This window comes from Odocoileus virginianus, chromosome 4, assembly GCF_023699985.2.
Source record: "Odocoileus virginianus isolate 20LAN1187 ecotype Illinois chromosome 4, Ovbor_1.2, whole genome shotgun sequence".
Classification (NCBI taxonomy): domain Eukaryota; kingdom Metazoa; phylum Chordata; class Mammalia; order Artiodactyla; family Cervidae; genus Odocoileus; species Odocoileus virginianus.
In genome coordinates this window covers 12850592-12868096 of record NC_069677.1, presented here as the reverse complement: position 1 = coordinate 12868096, position 17505 = coordinate 12850592, and the positions used below count along the sequence as shown (strand labels likewise).

The following is a 17505-nucleotide window of genomic DNA, read 5'->3' as shown; positions in this document are numbered from 1 at the left end:
CTGTGCAAGTCACCCAGTCCTGCCAACTCTGCAACCCTCTGAACTGCAGCCCACCAGACGACTCTGTCCATGGGATCAGGAGGCTAAAATCCTGCAAGTTCCGTGGTGTGGTAAATTATAAAATATTTTAGATAAAATGAAATATTTTCTAGTTTTCCAATAACTGAATGGTTTCATTTTCATTTTTAACTTTCTTCAGTTCTATCTTTAATTTCCACATGTAGATTATGGCAAAATCATTTTCTCTTCCTCAGTTTTGCTTCTAGACCCAAATTTTAGACTTAAGTGAGGTTCACCCAGTTTCGTTCAACAATAAAATCTTGCCCAAAGAAGACGTACTATTTAAAGTGTTTATTTTCCTTAAGAAGCTATTTTTAGGAAGGGCCTAAAATAGTTATATAACCCTTTCAATGAGAATTATGAAGTTTGGAGCCACTTATTTTTCCCTCAGGCAATAATGGTTAATAAATTCACAATCTCCACTTAAATCACCTGGCTTATAGAATGACAAATCAAGGAACGTTTCCCCTCGTTTTTGGCAGCAACAGTGTTAAAAAATGTTTAATCTAATCCTCCTAAGGGAGGAAGGTAGTTTTGGTGAGGAGCGTTGTCTGAAAGATATTTTTGCAGTTATGTTAGAAAGGCCAGTGGGAGCCTACCGTAGGGAGGTGCTCCAGATTTGTGAGTTCCGTTTTAAATATCTCTTGGAAACCTCCTGTGGGCGGAGGCCAGCGCCTGGAAGTGCAGAGCGGCACCGCAGTCCTGTCCATCAAGGGACCCGGCCGGGGTCTGTAAGCCCCTTTCCCCGCCCACCTATCATCTGGTCGCGCATGCGCTGAGCTGAAGGGCCGGAGAGTTGGCTGGGAAATGGCGGCCGCGGGCTTGGTCGCTGTGGCCGCGGCTGCAGAATACTCTTGCCCAGGAGCGTCGGGAGGTAACCTCTCGGTTGTTAACTGCGGCCCAAACTCCGGCGCAGGCCCTGGTCCTGGCCCGGGCTCGTGGAGCCGCTCCCTCGACCGAGCGCTGGAGGAGGCGGCGGTAACCGGGGTGCTGAGCCTGAGCGGCCGGAAACTGAGGGAGTTTCCCCGGGGAGCGGCCAACCACGACCTGACGGACACCACTCGGGCGGGTGAGTGGGGTGGGGGACATCCCAGCGGACCGGAGGCCCGGGGCGCGGTCGGAGGCCGCCCTGGCCGTTCGGGGGAATCGCGGGTAGTTACAGTAACTGGTCCCATTACTCCTGGTCGGGACCAGGGTAACGGGGAGAAGCCGACTGCCCCAACCCACCCAGGCCTGCGGGTCAGACCCGGAGCCTGGGGCGAGGTGGACAGCAGCATCTCTCGGGGAAGAAGGCCATAGGAAACTGATGGGTAGTGTTTTACTCTCCTAGAAAATTAACTTCTGCGGAAGCTGAGGTAGACCCTTGCTCCGCCGGATTGCTGCAGGCCAATTCGGATTTAGGATGCCAAATTGACTTTACTCAGATTTAGGTTTGTAGCGCGCTTTTAATCGGAGTAATATTGGTCGCTGCATTGTCAGGAAAGCATGACTCTCAGCACTGGCGTTTTTTAAGAACTGTTGTTTCCAGTGTGAGCCCGAACGCTTTTTCTTTCTCCCCTTCGTCTGGTTGACTTACCAAATGTACTTGTAAAAATAACTAGGGCCAACTTTCAGACTTCCACTACTTTTCCTCTTACCTCATGCCCCCTCAAAAAAAAGTTGCAGGAAGAAAACTATTTAGAAAAGGCACAAAAGATTGCCTACCGTATCTATGTTTAATTCTTAAAAAAAAAATTACTTTGCCTTATACGTATTTTTTTAACACAGAAAAGAAAATAAATTAGATATTACTTGATTTTCTTAGTTGTAGAGAACAGTATCTGGTGACTGAGGTGTTCAACATGTTTCCCTTTGTGTTTAAAATACAGCTTCCTCAAGGAGTAGATTAAAAACAGTACAAAGGAGGAAAACATCTCTTACATATAGTATAGTATGATGTAATTATTTTCATACAACCTTTCTTAAGCTGTTAACTTTTCCTGTTTGTGCACTCATTAAAGATTGCTGAATATTACGTATGATTCACTCATTTTAGAAAGATAAGCAAAACTATTAACACTACTTCAAGAAACTGTTTTCCAAAGAGACTGCCTCTTGTGTAAAATGGAAGGAATCAAATGTCTGTTTAATCTTTTTGAATACAGTTATATAGAATATAGTTTGTGTTTTTTAGTGAATGACCTTAAAATTAATTTTTTTTTGCTTATGTAAATGAGCGGCCACTTGCCTTTTGCATGTTTCCGATTGACAGCATCTAAACTTGTCGTTCATACCCCAGATTTCGTGATTCTCTTCAGGAGATGGCTCTATGGCATATGACTGTTCAGGAGATGGATAGCATAGTGACTTCATATTGCATGAGTCATTTCAGTATTAACTGCATTAAGCCTGAAGTTAAGGGATAAGTTGAATGTAGAAGTTTATCTAGCTCATTATCTTACCGGCTTTTAAATAGCTCTAGGGCCAGTGTCTTTTTCCTTTAAGAAATATTAGCTAACAAAGAAAACGCTAAGGCATTTATAAAGAATAAGTAATGCCAATGAATTTTTCCCTTATTATGCCGTGAATTTCTAATTCATTATTATCCACACTTATTTTTATTACTTTAACAGTTTATTTATAAACCAGATTTTTTGTTCATTGACATTTTATTTAGTCAAAAAGTCTAAAAGATTGCAAAGTACTTTATAACCTGTTAGACTCGATTAATTTCTAAAAGGTCAGAAATATCTCTTATTAAGTATAAGAAGTCTTTGGCAGACCTTGGTGAGTACAAAAATACTGAATTCTCTAAATTATTTTAAACAGATAGTTTGATGTGGATAACATTGATTGAGTTTTCACTGTTTACTATTCATTGTGGTAGATGTTTAAAATACATTGCCTTGTTAAATACTTAACAACCAATGGATTAAATATTATCCCAAGGATTTCCCTGGTGATCCAGTAGCTAAGACTCAGCACTTCCAGTGTAGGGGACCCGGGTTTAATCCCTGGGCAGGTAACTAGTCCCTCATGCCACAACTAAGACCCAGCACAGCCAAATAAATCAAAATAAATGCTTAAAATATTATTATCCCAAATTTACATATGAGGAATCACACAGAATTTACAAGAAGCCACTTAGAAGCATATAAATAATAATAGCGGTAGAATTTCAGCCTGGGACCATCTTACTCTTTTTCTCTTCACTGTGCCACACAGCTTCTTTACATACAGATAGATATTACCATTCCTGTTTTTAGAGGTAGTGAAACCCAGGTTTGGAAAGAAAAATAATTTGCTTAAAGACCTGTAGCTAAAGCCAAGGAAGGTGGTGTTAGCTGTGATTTGAGCCTAACTCAAATCCTGTTGGAGGTAACTCCAAAACCATAGACTGTTACACAGGGTACTTTGAATTCAGACCCAACTTTTGTTAGCTGAAATGTTTTGTTCAGACCCTGTAGAAAATTTAAAGCCCAAAACATTACTTGAACACTATATTAAAAGTTGCCACATAATCTGTTCTTTCCTAATATATAGAATGTATCTATAGTTACATAGAACTGCTATCCTTACATTTTAAGAGATAGTACATATTACCCATACTGTTTATAACTTGACATAATTAAAATTCATCATGCAACATTTTCTTGGGATTTTCCCCCTCCTGTTTGTTTTAAACGGTAGATTTTTAGGAAGAATAAGTGTTTGTTTGGGAAGGAGTTACTTGATCCAATGGACAGGGAAAATCTTAAATCATGAAAGACTTTTGGGGGCTGAAAAGTTGTAGCTTTAATTTGGGGAGGCAGAAATGGGAAGGCAAGCCAGTCCAGGCAGTGGAATGGATCCCACCCTGCCACAAAGGTGTGCATATAACTCAGGGCTAGCTAGTCAATGCGGTCCATCCCTCTGGCAATAGTGATAGTTTAGAGATGGACACATTTTCCTATCAGCATGCAGGAGTGTTAATTCTGTTGAGAAAGAGGCATGCTTTGAACCCTGGAGTTGCTGAGAGAATAGAATGTGAACCTGGAGCTTGCCAATAAATTGAAAGCAGAGCCAAAAGATAGAAGGAATGAGGCCAAGTTCTGATGGTAATCTTTGGATCAATAGCTAGGCTTTAAATTAGTGGTATCCTTGGACTGTCAAATTATGCAAGCTAATGAATTCCCTTTCCTACTTAATCTGAGTAGACTTTTTGATACAAAATAAGAATCCTGAGTAATATGACAGTGAGTCTGCTCTTGAAGTTGTGGGGAGGTCAGTTTGGTCAGAATAAATCGGTTGGATTAGAGAATATGAGAGCTGCCCTTTGAATTTGAGGCAGCTGACTGATGATAGGTTTGGAAACAGGGAGACTGTTCGTTTAACAGATGTTTGTTGACTCAAGGATTTTCAGGTGTAGATACACAAAGAGGACCAAGACACTCCCTGTTCTCAAAGAACTCAAGAGATCTAGTGTAATAGAATGAGTAATGTAAAGATTATTTGAATTGTCTAATAACAGCAAAACTTTTATGTGTAAGGCATTATGCTAGGTAATATAGTGGGAATAAAAATAAGAAAAGACTACCCTGTAAGCAATAAAAATCTAGTAATCTGTTTGGCTGGCTGCAGTAACAGTCAAGGAATGAAAAATAGTCTGAGATCATACTGGAAAATAAATGTACAAATGTTGACTGATTTTTTTTTTTCTTTTTTGTAAAGAGACAATGCATCAAGTTGCTTGAGTTATTAAACCTGTAGGACTAGGAAGGTGGTAATGCTGCTGATAATAATAATAGTAGCTAACATTTGTTGAGCTGTTAGCATATTGCAGATATTGTACTAAGCTATATATATAAAATGCACATATAACAACCACATGAGTTGTAAGTACTAGTTTTAACCCCATTTTACATGTAAAAATGGAGACCTGAGATTAATCTGATCAGTGTTACACAGGTAATAAATGACAGCACTAGGATTCAAATTCAGATTCATCTGATCCTAAAACTTCTGTTTTTGATCACTAAGCCATACTGACAAAGAAAGTTTGGTTCAATTTCTTTAGTTGGCCTGATACATGTGCTACCGGAGTCTTAAATGTATCAGGCCAACTAAAGAAACTGTGCAGTAAATAGAAGTGTAAATCTTGAACTTTTAAGAGTGAAGTTAGAACTGCAGCATAAATTTGAGACAGTCATAATGAAGGGTTTATGCAGTTCTTGGAGAGAGAATGTAGAGAGTGGAAAAGTTGGTCACTGACAACCATGGGGTACCATAGCACTTAAAGGGCAAGAAGAGGAATCAGTTCGAGAAAAAACCAGAAACAAAGTTTTATAACTAGGCTTCTACTAGAATTTAGAGACTCCTAAAACCAAAGGAACTGTAGTAACACTGTCAAGTTATTTTACAGGTGAGAAGCTGTCTTAAATATTAAGACTTTGTTTAAGGTTATGTAGTGAAGTGGTGCTGTTTTGCAGAAGACAAGTAGGATCATAGTTGAAGGTGTAAGAAATCTTTTCTGAATGGAAAATCGAAAACAGGAAACCAAGGATTCAACTTTTGGAAAAAGCCTGTGGTTGATGGCAGATGGGAGAGACTAAGATGATACAAAAAAAAGAAAGAAATTGAGATGTAATGGGTGAACCTAAGTAACACAGTCTTATTGAAGCCATGAGAATAAAGCTTTCAAGAATTGTGTGCTTACTTCCTAGATAAAGAAGAATGAGGATTGCATAAAAGACCTTTTAATTTTTCAAAAAACATTCTGTAACTCACACAGTCATGGTTTCGTTAGTCTTGGAAATATGCACCGAAATGCCAGGTCTTAAGTGGAAACCATATTTTTTTTAGATACTTATTTATGTATATTTTGTATCAACAGCAGTCTATATACTGTGAATTTTCTACAACAGTGCTGTCCAGTATAGTAGCTACTAGCCATAAGTGGTTATTAAAATTAAAATAATTTAAAATTTTAAAATTTGGTTCCTTAATTGTACTAGCCACATTTCAAATGCTCAGTGGCCACATGTGTCATATTGGTCAGCACATTAGACAGACCTACTGTCAGTTATATTGGACAGCACAGGAAATAGAATCTTCCCATCATCACAGAAAGTTATATTTAACAGTGATGTTGGGGCATACTGTGTTGAATAGAATTGAAATTTTCTTCTGCATTGTTTTATTTTATAAATCATATTTCTTTTGGCAAATCCTTTCTATATCCATGAATACAATAAGCCACCATGATCACTAGAGAAGAGAACACTTAAATAATTGTTGAGAAGATAGCAGCAGATGGGGGCTCAGTCATAATTACCAGATCTTTGGTAATATCTCAGGGCTGAAAGGGGATATATCATTTTTTCTTCTAGAAATAATATCTTGATTTTTTTGTTTGTTTGTTTCTTAAGGGTGTTGACTTTTTACTTTTTTTGGCTGTACCAGGTCTTCGTTGAAGTATACAGGATCTTTGATCTTTGTTGCAGCACATGGGATCTTTAGTTGTTGCTTGCGAACTCTTAGTTGTGGCATGTGGGATCTAGTTCCCTGACCAGGAATTGAACCTGGGTCCCCTGCATTAGGAGCACAGAGTCTTAGCTGCTGGACCATTAGGAAAGTCCTAGAAATAATACCTTCTTAATAAAAACTGCCACTTAAGCATGCCATCTTTGTTAATAGAGGCATTAACTGTATAGTTGACCCATGTGAGTATCATGCGCTCAAATCAGGAACCTTCTAAGAGCCTTAACCATGAGAAAAGAGTAGAAAAAAGCCAAAGCTAATTTTATTTGACTAATCAGACTGTTTCAGAATCACTCCTTCTGATATTAAGAGTTGTGCATGCACATTGCAGTACAAAAAGTTATAAAGAAAACATTAAAGATCTTTTGTAATTCCACTTACCACAGAAAACTGGTAGTGAACCTTGGTTTGAAATCTTTAAACATTTTATTCATGAATATATACATTCTCACTTTTAAAAAAAATCTTAAAATGGGATCTTATAAAGGCTGTTTTATCATTTTTTCACTACATGATATACAGTATCAGAAAATATCTGCTACAGAAAGATATGTAGCATATTTTTTAATAGTAGTCTGCCATAGGTATACTGTCTTCTCATTTACCCTATTGATACACTTTGGAATTGTCTTCATCTTTCACTGTTACAAACAATATTGCTGAAAATAACTTCATGTGTATCTCTTTGCAGACTTATTTAATTTCCTTAGGATAAATCCCTAGAAATATAATTGATTGGTTAAAAGAATGTACAGTTTTAGGGGTTTTTAAATAGAGGTTGTAAAACTGTTATTCCTAAAGGGTTTTTTAGCTTAGGTTTGTATCAGCAGCTCATGAGTTGTCTTCACTTTGCTGATTTTATTCTTTGTGATCTGTGTCAGTCTGATAGTCTGAAGAAGAGATTATATCTCCTTCTTCTGTACTCAGTTCATCGTGAGGAGTGTAATTTTTTACTACCATTAGAAAAAGTATATAAACACAAAGAGAAATATTTATTTTTTGTTTTTTCTGTGTCCTTTTGTCAGAATAAATTGATGACAAAGAATCAGAAACTGTGCCTCTATATAAACTATATATTTGAATTTTTCTATGATTATAAAAGTAACACATTTATTACAGAAAATTTGGGAAAAAATACACAAAGTAGAGAAAGAAAAAGAGTTAATACTACTGCATCAATAAAGCACTGTGAACATTTTGACATATTCTTCCAAGTTTTTTTTAATCTGTATACATGTATATTGAAAAACATGGTATTAGCTTTTTGTAGTTTGCTTTTTTCCACTGTAGAGTATATTAGAAATACTGTGTCATATCTGTTGACATTTTCTTGTGATAGAATTCTAGTGGTTGCAAAGTATTTAGTTATATCTTTGCAGTTAACCAGATCCCTTTTGTTGAGCATTTAGACTATTTCTAATTTTTTATTGTTATAAATAATACTAGAGTAGAAAATGGCATCTTCAGTATTGCCTGGAAAATTCCATGGGCAGAGGAGCCTGGTGGACTGTAGTTCATGGGGCCACAAAGAGTCGGACAGGACTGAGCACAAGTGAACACTTATATAAATGTAACTCTTTGCTCACACCTCTTATTATCTTTTACTGGATAAATTCCTAGAAGTGGAGTTGTTCTAACAAATTATATGCAACTTTTAAAAACATAAATAAAACATAACTTACAAACAGAATTACAAAAGGAGTTTCTCATAGAAACAGTGTTACGTACTTTATGTAGTTTAACTAGGTTTATAGGCCACCCACAAAAGACCTGTTTTCTTCCCCTAAACATGAAGGCCAACTTAACTCACATTTGATACGTCTTTATACCTAAAAGCCAGCTCTTCCACATTTCTCTGTCTATAAAGATTATGTGTATATGTTAATAACACAAATTTTTATTGAAGTTCCTCTAACCTCAGAGAAGATCTGGGGTATAGAGCTTGAAGTTGCCTTAATAGAGAGCTTAAAATTTCAAGGCTTGGAATTGTATTAAAGTACCATCCTATATTATATGTTCATGCTTGTTTTAATACAAACCTATGGCTTCAAACCAAATTTGTTTGTATAGTGTTTATTGTTTTCTGTAATTCACGAGTGTTCCCGTCCCACCCCACCCCGTCCCACCCCAGCCGCCCCAGTATGCCACTTTCACAAATATGGATATAATATTGTATATAATGGTATTCTGTGTAACAAAGTTTCTGTGAATATATACATATTGAAATGAAACATGGGATGCTCAGAACACATCTCAGGAAGCATTGTATAATTCCCCTGCTCTTACAGCTTTGCCTCCTATTTGGAATGAGAAATTGTATGATTCCTAATTGGAATGAGCTCTGATATAGTCTCATCCACTTGCCATATCCTTTCTCTTCTGCCTGAGGAGCAGCACAGTTCTTATATTGTATTGACACAATACAAAAGACTTAAAAATATCCTGTTAGTTATGTCCTTACCCACCTCCTCCCTTGTTCCCCTCCCGCAACAGACACATATTTTATAAAGAGAAGCAGAGACCATGGGGAAGATCATGGCTGTTGAGTATAAAGGCTTCTGAAATAAGATTTAATTTTACTTTTCAGGGGAAAAATCTAGACTCAGCTGTACTGGCATTGTTTTTTTAAATAGGAAGGGTAAATAGTAGGATGGTGCCTTTAGGAGGGGTGAGAAGATGAGTCATAGATTATCAGAAAAATCAGTGTTGAGACTAAACGAATGGCAACAAGATTGGGACCAAGGGTTTCCTAGGGTTCATTTTCTTTTCCTTTGGCTGTATGTGGAGGCTAGATGCTTAATATTACCTCATAAAATGAAATAGGACTTTTAAGTAGTAACATGCATGTTCATTTTTTTTTTTCCCAATTCATTTATGAAGCAGTTACTTCACTGAAGTTTGGAAGAAAATATATGGTTAATATGGTAATTCACAAAAGGAACACTGTTTTGAATTCCTGAAGTAGCCAGCAATATCAAATGCAGTGCTACTAATTATAGAATCATAAACTAGTACTAAAATTTTAAGGAATTTCCTTACTTTTAACTTTCTTCCTTGCTCCTCTAAATTTGTAATTTTTTATTATTTGAAAGAAATATCAAACCAAGAACTTTAACTTATTTATTAAACATATTTCTTATAAGGACTAGGTAACCATTTTTTTTTTTAATTAAAAATGGGTTTTTAGAAATGACCTATAATCAGAGAGTGAAAAGATAAGCCACAGAGTAACGGATTGCCAATAAATACAACGAATAAATGATATCCAGAGTATATATAGAATTTCTAAAGAAAGGAAGAGAGCACAATAGAAAACTGAGAAAACACTTGAACTGATACTTCATTAAAGAGGAATTCCAAATAACTGATAAATGTGTGAAAAGGTGCTCAATCTCATTAGTAATCAAGGGAACGGAAAAGAAAACCAAATTGAGGTATTTCTCTCTTGCTATCCCACAGTTCAAGTTGCTATCTCACGTTAGCTCCCTCCGATTGCCCTCAGGGCATTCGGGCCCAGTCCTTACCCTAAGCAATGCTGCGGGCTCTTCTCTGTTCCGCCCCCACTTACTGGTGGCGGATGCGGGCGTCTGGGGTACTTTTCTGCTGGGAGTTGCTTTTAGGCATGTATTCTGTGGGTTTTATTTATTTTTCCTCCCAGTTTAGGTTGCCCTCCGAGATTCGAAAACTTCCCCCAGACCCGCCAGTGCGAGGGTTTCCTGGTGTTTGGAAACATCGTCTATAACGACTCCCTTCCCAGGACTGGTCTCCGTCCCCAACTCTCTTGTCTCTTTATCTTTTATATTTTGTCCTACCTCCTTTCGAAGACGATGGGCTGCTTTTCTGGGCGCCTGATGTTTTCTGCTAGCGGTCAGAAGTTGTTTTGTGAAATTTGCTCAGCGTTCAAATGTTCTTTGGATGAATTTGTAGGGGAGAAAGTGGTCTCCCCGTCGTATTCCTCTGCCATCTTCAATGTTTTCCCAAACTGAGGTATTTCTCATAGATTGACAGACAGTACAGAGAACCAGAAAGTAACCTCCCTCAGTGTCCTCAGGGAAATGCCAGGACCAGCCCTCACCTCCACCCCCGGGACACACACACACACACAAAGACACTAAAATCTGTGGTTGCTTAAATCCCTTACATAAAAATGGCATGCTATTTGCATATAATCCATGCAATTCTTCCCAGTACTTTAATTCCTCTCCAGATTACTTGTAAGATTTAATATGATCTAAATGCTGTGTAAATAGTCACTGGTGCATAGCAAATTCAAGTTTTGCTTTTTGGAACTTTCTGTAATATTTCCCCCAAATATTTTCAATCCAAGGTTAGTAGAATATGCAGGTGTCAGATCCCACAAATACAAGGGTACTGACTATGGAGCATTAGGGACATTTTAACAGTGCCGAATGGAGTTGAAAAATACCTAGTAAAGTTGAAAATACACATATTTTATAAACCAGAAATTCCAGGCTCTGAGGTACATACCCCAAAGAGACTTGTGTATAAGTGCACTAGGATATATGTATAAGAATGTTCATGTGCTGTGCTTAGTCGCTCAGTCGTGTCCAACTCTTTGCGACACCATGGACTGTAGCCCACCAGGCTCCTCTGTCCATGGGGATTCTCCAGGCAAGAATACTGAAGTGGGTTGCCATGCCCTCTTCCAGGGGATCCCCAAACAAGGTATTGAACCCACATCTCCTGCATTGCAGGCAGATTCTTTACTGTCTGAGCCACCAGGGAAGCTGAAGAATGTTCGTAACGTTGTTCAATATTTGACAAAACAAAAAAGCAAAAATGATCATCAATAGAATGTTGTTTAGTTGCAAAGTCGTGTCAGACTCTTTTGTGACTCCATGGACTGTACCTACCAGGCTCCTCTGTCCATGGGTTTTCCCAAGCAAGAATACTGGAGTGGGTTGCCATTTCCTTCTCCATCAATAGAATGGATAAATCAATTATTAGATATTTATGTGGTTTCACAGCAGTGAAAATGAGTAAGTTACAACTGCATGCAATTACATAGATGAACCTTGGAAACATGTTGAGCAAATGAAGTATATAACACTATATGCAGCACACATTTACTTAAATGAAGTTCAAAGACGAGCATAATCATTCATAAATGCTAAAACTTTTAAGAGGCAAGAAAGTAATTACTGTAAAGTTAGGATTATGGTTACTTGTAAGTGAGAGGGGAAAATATTAAAGGAAAGGGGCTGTGGGTTAAGGGTGGGTGCATTTCTGAAGTACTGAAAATATTCTTTAACCTGGATTCATCATCTATATGGTTATTCACTTTATACTATTTTTTAAAAATTGTACATCTACATTTATGATTTATGTGCTTTTTAATGTGCTTCTTTGTTTATGTTTGCTTATTCATTCTTAACTTGATTATTACTCATATCACCTCTTCTTTTTTGCCTTCTCTATCACCTTACCATTCCCCTTTGCCAGTCACTTTTCTTGCTTCCCTAATACTTGTTCACACTTTTTTACTGTCACAGTGAACAATAGTGTCTTTTTTCATACTAAATTGGAAGCTTCTTAAAGAAGGTATATTAGTTTTCTTTTGCTACATAACAAATCATTATAGCCAAAGCTTAAAACAGCATTTATTATTTTATAGCTCTGTAGGTCAGAAGACTGGATTCAACTGAGTTATCTGCTTGTGGTCTTACAAGACCAAAATCAATGTCTTGGCCAGGCTGGACCCTTATCTGGAGGCTTTGGGGAAGAATTTCCTGAATCATTCAGATTTTGGCAGCATTCAGTTTCTTGCAGTTATAAAACTCAGGTCTCCATTTCCTTGCTGGTTGTCATCTTGTGGCTGCTCTGAGGCTCTGAAAGGTATCCACATTCCTTACAGCATGGCCTCCTCCACCTTCAAACCTACAGTGGTGTGTCCTCTTGGAATCTCTGACTTCCTCTTCTGCTATCAGCCAGAAGCCTCATTTGATGAGATTGGGTCTAGCCAGGTTATCTCTTTTTTGTTTTAATTCAGAGTCAGTTGATTAGCAGTTGCTTAATTATATCCACAAAATCCCTTCTGCCTCATGAGGAATATAATCAGTGATATTTCATATTCACAGTCCCAGGAAGTAGGGTGGAGATCTGCAGGGGGCATTTTAGGATTCTGCCTAACATTAAGGGTTCTGTCTTAACTTTATGTTTATTTTATACATCACTTAGTACAATACCAAATACCCTTTGAGTGTTTATTGGATGGAGGGATGCATGGATGGGGTATGGATGGGAAGGATGGGAGGGAAAAGTGAATGAATGAGAAGGCAAAAACAGGAAATGAAAAGCCTATTCTCTTTTTTAGCTTTAGAAATAGTGACAACTGACTTCTGTGTGACTGGGTATAATGAGGAGCCTTGGGGCTTCAATGATATAGTAGAATTCAGTCAGCACATTCTCAAGCATAATGCCAGTGTATATACTTCCCTTTTATGTCAGAAGTCAGGCATTCAAAGCCTCTTTAATTGGTATCATAGAGGATAAGAGTGATCATGTTACATGTGCTAGGAGTCAGTACCCCAAAATAATAAGTAATAATTGAGAATTTTTAGGTGTTAGAAAAGTTTTAGAATAGGACGTTGATTTGCTAATAAAGAAGTAAAACAAATTTTAAATTCCTTACAGTAAAGCAGATTTTCCATGTATATTCAGTATTTATAACTTTAATAATTAGGCAAGGCTCAGTTATCCAAGGAGACTCTCAGCCTGATAAATATGTGATCCTTTTTCTATCTCAGTAACATTGTGATATCTGGTCATCTGTTATCAAGTGACAGACCATAGCCTGTTGGTTCTCAAACTTTAGTGTGCATAAAATCCCCAGTGGCACTTTAAAAAAATATATACATTCCTAGGTCCAGACCCTAGAGAGTGTGATTCAGCAGATCTAGGGTGGGGTCCATTCAGTTCCATTTTTAACAAGCCATCAGATAAGTTGTAGGTGCACGTGGCCTAGGAACCACTACTTGAGGAATTCGTTCATAGACTTTATTACTTTACTCTAAAATTTGTTTAGGAAAATAGTATCTGGTCATTTCCTAAAAATATCTTGATTGGGTAAGCCAAAGATTTTATTCAATTGAAAAAAATATTAAGTATAAAATACTTCATTTTGCAAAATTGGGCACTTTGATACAGAATAAACCTTAGAAAGGTTGGTTTATTTGTTTTAAAGGTAGTGTCACTGAAGAGCTGTATTGTTAACTAGATACAAATAGATAACCAATTTAATAAGATTATCCAGTGGATATGGGTAACCAATTATCTGTACAAACAGATAACCAAATAAACTATGAAAATTGAGCGTAAATAATTAGTTAGGGTCTTAATTACAAGCAGCAGACACCGGCTGTGGTTATGAGTAGCCCCCATGATCTCTGGGAGAACTGGAGAACCAGGCTAGTAAAACATTACTTACTTATAAGTAAGTAACCAGGAATGTGGCCCAAGTCATGTGGCAGAACTTATCCTGTGAAGACACCACTAGCATTGCCACCTGGGGATAGACACCTCAAATTGCACCACTAGCACCAAAGATAATGGACACTCTTTACTAGCCCTGGAGCGTTTGCCACCACTACCTGTGGAGATTGGAATGTATTGTTATACTGCTTTTAGTTCAAGGTTAGGGGAGATGTGCTTGGGAGAACCAGACCATATGCCAATACCCATAATTGCAAGAGAGTCTGGGAGCTAACATATGGTGTGGCACTTTTCAGCTTCTGTTGAGGAAAGAACTGTTTCAAAAAGTATTGGATTCTCCAGACAGGAATAGTGTTTAGATCCTGGGCAGCCTAAAAAAATGGCATGTGTCTTTAACTACAAGTTGTTTTTGGTACTAAAACCAGGTAAATCAATTAGGCCTTTATAATTATCAAAATGAGCAAGAAGCAGTATGTATGATGCAGTGATAGGCAGTTTATTGTAATTAGTATAATTTCTTTACAACTAAACATTCCATTGCCTGGTTCAGTTGGGAGAGGAGGAAAAGATTTTTCTTTTCAAGGGGTACCTTCAGTTTTCCTTTCCTTTTTTTCTTTTCTTTTTTTCCCCTAAACTCTGGTCTTACCCTTAGTTTCTGTTTAAGATCTGAAGTCTGCATTAATTTGAGAAGGATGAACAGTGTTGCCTACTTCCTGTCCTTTCAAGTTTGCATGTCCCAAATCCCAGTACCTAGGGACAATATTCTGTCATTTTAGCCAGTGGTATCCATAATAAGAAATTATTGACAAAAAATGTGTTTGTTTATTGTGTGTATGTACTAAATTACATGTATTATAAAATAGGCATAAAATACAAAATTTAAAGGAGAAATTAAAGACAAATAGAAATAGAAGTTCTAATGTTTTTGTTCTATACTCCAGTGGATCATTACTCTTCATCCTGTGGATAGCAGGCACACATGAATACTGTTGATTCAAAACAGTGATTTGCCTCTTAAATATCTAAGTAGAAGAAAGGGAATTTAATGTTAAGTATCTGAAAGCACTCTAGATCCTACTTTTGAGGCAATATGGGAAGTGAGAGACTGTTTGAAGTATGGAATCCAAGGATAGAGAGCTGTGACCTGTTGAAAAGGAAAGGGTTTTAGAAGACAAAGACTTAATAATTTCTTGAAGCAGTGCTATAGATGACAAGAGATTCCTTTTACAGCATGTGCAAAACAAACCAGGGTCTGTGTGAAGTGTGCTGAACTGCTCCCACGGATTTGAAGGGATGGGGTTAAGTAGGGTAGGAGCAGTGTTACTTTGGGAGTAAGAAGATTTGGATGCTTCTTCTCTGCTTTTAATACTTTTTTTCCCTATGTCTTTTATTTCTGCAGCTTGATTATGATGAAGCTTTCTTTTTTTTTTTTTTTTTGATAGTAAAACTTTTTACTTTATTCCATGTTATGCAAAGAGTGTTACTTATAAATTACATTCACAGGCACAAATTTCCTTTCTTCTTGTTACACACAATACATAGCAGAAATATTAAAAACTCACTAAAGTATGGGTAAAAGATGCAAAGCAAAAATAAGAATGAAATGCAAAAAGAAAATTGACATTAAGATTACTATTTTATAAGCAAGCCAAAGCCTGAGAAAATGGAATTTCTGCAACATTTTTAATCTGTAAACTGAACTTTCCATCATGCACAAAGGCCTGTGAAATAGGCTTTCTTAGATTAGACCCAGTTTGGCCAACTGAAAAATCAGGATTTTTTTTGGTACAGGAAAATTTTCAATAAACCCAATGAATGTTTTTCACAAGACACAGGCTGGACCCTAAGTTTTGCATCCAAGAGGCTAGGCTGTTGATTTGACTTAATCTTGTCGCACCAAGATTTGCAAAGGAAAGATCAAAGTCAACCAAGGCAATGCATTTCAATTTGTTTCAACTGTTTATTAACGGACCAGATTACAAAAATAATCCTGGTAGATACCTTAGTTCATCCTTCTAATAAGCCTGTTGATCTGGTCTTCCCTGTTGCCAGCATCTCCACCTTCTACAAAATGGGTGGTCTTTTTCTTCATTCCACCTCGTGGAGAAGACAATTTAAAGGGCCACAGGAAGTTGTTTGCTTCTTTGAAACGTTTTCCAACAGTATAGATCTCATGAATCAGATCCTCCATGCAGATGATTCCGTATTTCCCAAGAGATCGAGCAATCAATGCGTTGTCTGTCAGGGCAATTCGCTTTTTGTTGATTTTGCCATAACCACGCTTGTAAATCAATTCATTTACAGACTTCAGATTTGGATACCCCCATGCAATGTATGGCTCCACAATTCTCAGCATGTTAATTGATGCCTTGTTGAGCTTCACAAAGGTGCCATTGAAGATCTGCCGGAGGCGAAGGAGCTGCAGCACCTTTCGAACCTTTGGGCTCACACCGTTGATACCTCTGATCCTGATGACAAATGCCAATTTGGGTTCCGCGGGTACATAGAAGTTGCCAGCTTTTCGTGCCATCCTAGCCATTTGAATTTCAGTTCTGTACATTTGCCTGTATTCCTTGTGGTAATGCTTAGCTTTTTCATAAATAAGCTTCCTCCTTGCCTTTCGAAGCATCTTTTGGGCAAACTTCTTTCTCAGGCGCTTGATCTTAAGCTCTGCGAAATTCTTTCGCTTTTTCTTAAGGGTTTCTGGCACAGCAGGAACCTTCTTTTTCTTCTCTTCTGCACCCTCCATGGTTCCAGCCGGGAAAGAGGAAGTTGGAAGCTTTCTTTATATACATCCTGCATTAGGTTTACAGAGCCTCTTGATTGTATGAATTGAAAAATTCTTGGTTATTTGGTTTCAATCATGAGTTTTTCTTTTTTCGTGGTTGACAGACACTACTCAAAGTCATAATTATTCTTTTTTGTTATGATTTGCTTTTCCCTGGGTATTACTATTATATAACATCTTCTTTTGAAATTTTCAAGTGTGATCTGTAAGTCTAAAGTTTTGCTATTCAAACTGTGGCTTATGGATCAGCAATATGGCATCACTTAGGATTTAAGAGAAATGCAGAAATTCAGGCTCCATCCCAGAATTAGAGTCTGCATCTTAATAAGACCAAGTGCTTATGAGAACATTGCAGTTTGAGAAGTGCTCCTCTACAGATGTTCCAGGTAACTGAGGTTGGTTTTTTTCCAAAGGGTCTCTGAGGTAAGTATATAGATAACCCCAGTTATTCTAACCCCGTGCCACAGAAGTCAGCCAAATTGAGCACTCTCAACACCAATCTCTTAAAAAGGGTGGGGAGAGGTTCAGTAGACAAAAAAGAAAGTTATGTCAGCGGTTTACTTTGTTCTAGGATGTGATGTGCTCATGTGATTTTTTGGGCTCCAAAATCACTGCAGATGATGACTGCAGCCATGAAATTAAAAGATGTCTGCTCCTTGGAAGAAAAGCTATGACCAACCTAGACAGCGTATTTAAAAGCAGAGACA

At 37.5% G+C, this 17505-nt stretch overlaps 1 protein-coding gene and 1 pseudogene across 8 annotated transcripts in view; one reads left to right on the top strand and one right to left on the bottom strand.

The window, feature by feature from the left end:
* Positions 1 to 829: 829 nt before the first annotated feature.
* Positions 830 to 17505, top strand: part of LRCH3 (leucine rich repeats and calponin homology domain containing 3) — a 105558-nt gene continuing 88882 nt past the window's right edge. For 7 of the 8 annotated variants that reach the window (XM_020893621.2, XM_070466141.1, XM_020893622.2 and 4 more), the window contains exon 1: positions 830 to 1129. In XM_020893621.2, the coding sequence (XP_020749280.1) occupies positions 868 to 1129 (262 nt within the window). In that variant the 5' untranslated portion in view covers positions 830 to 867. The remainder of the gene's footprint in view (positions 1130 to 17505) is intronic. The other variant, XM_070466140.1, reaches the window with a different exon arrangement.
* Positions 15680 to 16780, bottom strand: LOC139034721 (large ribosomal subunit protein uL30 pseudogene; annotated as a pseudogene).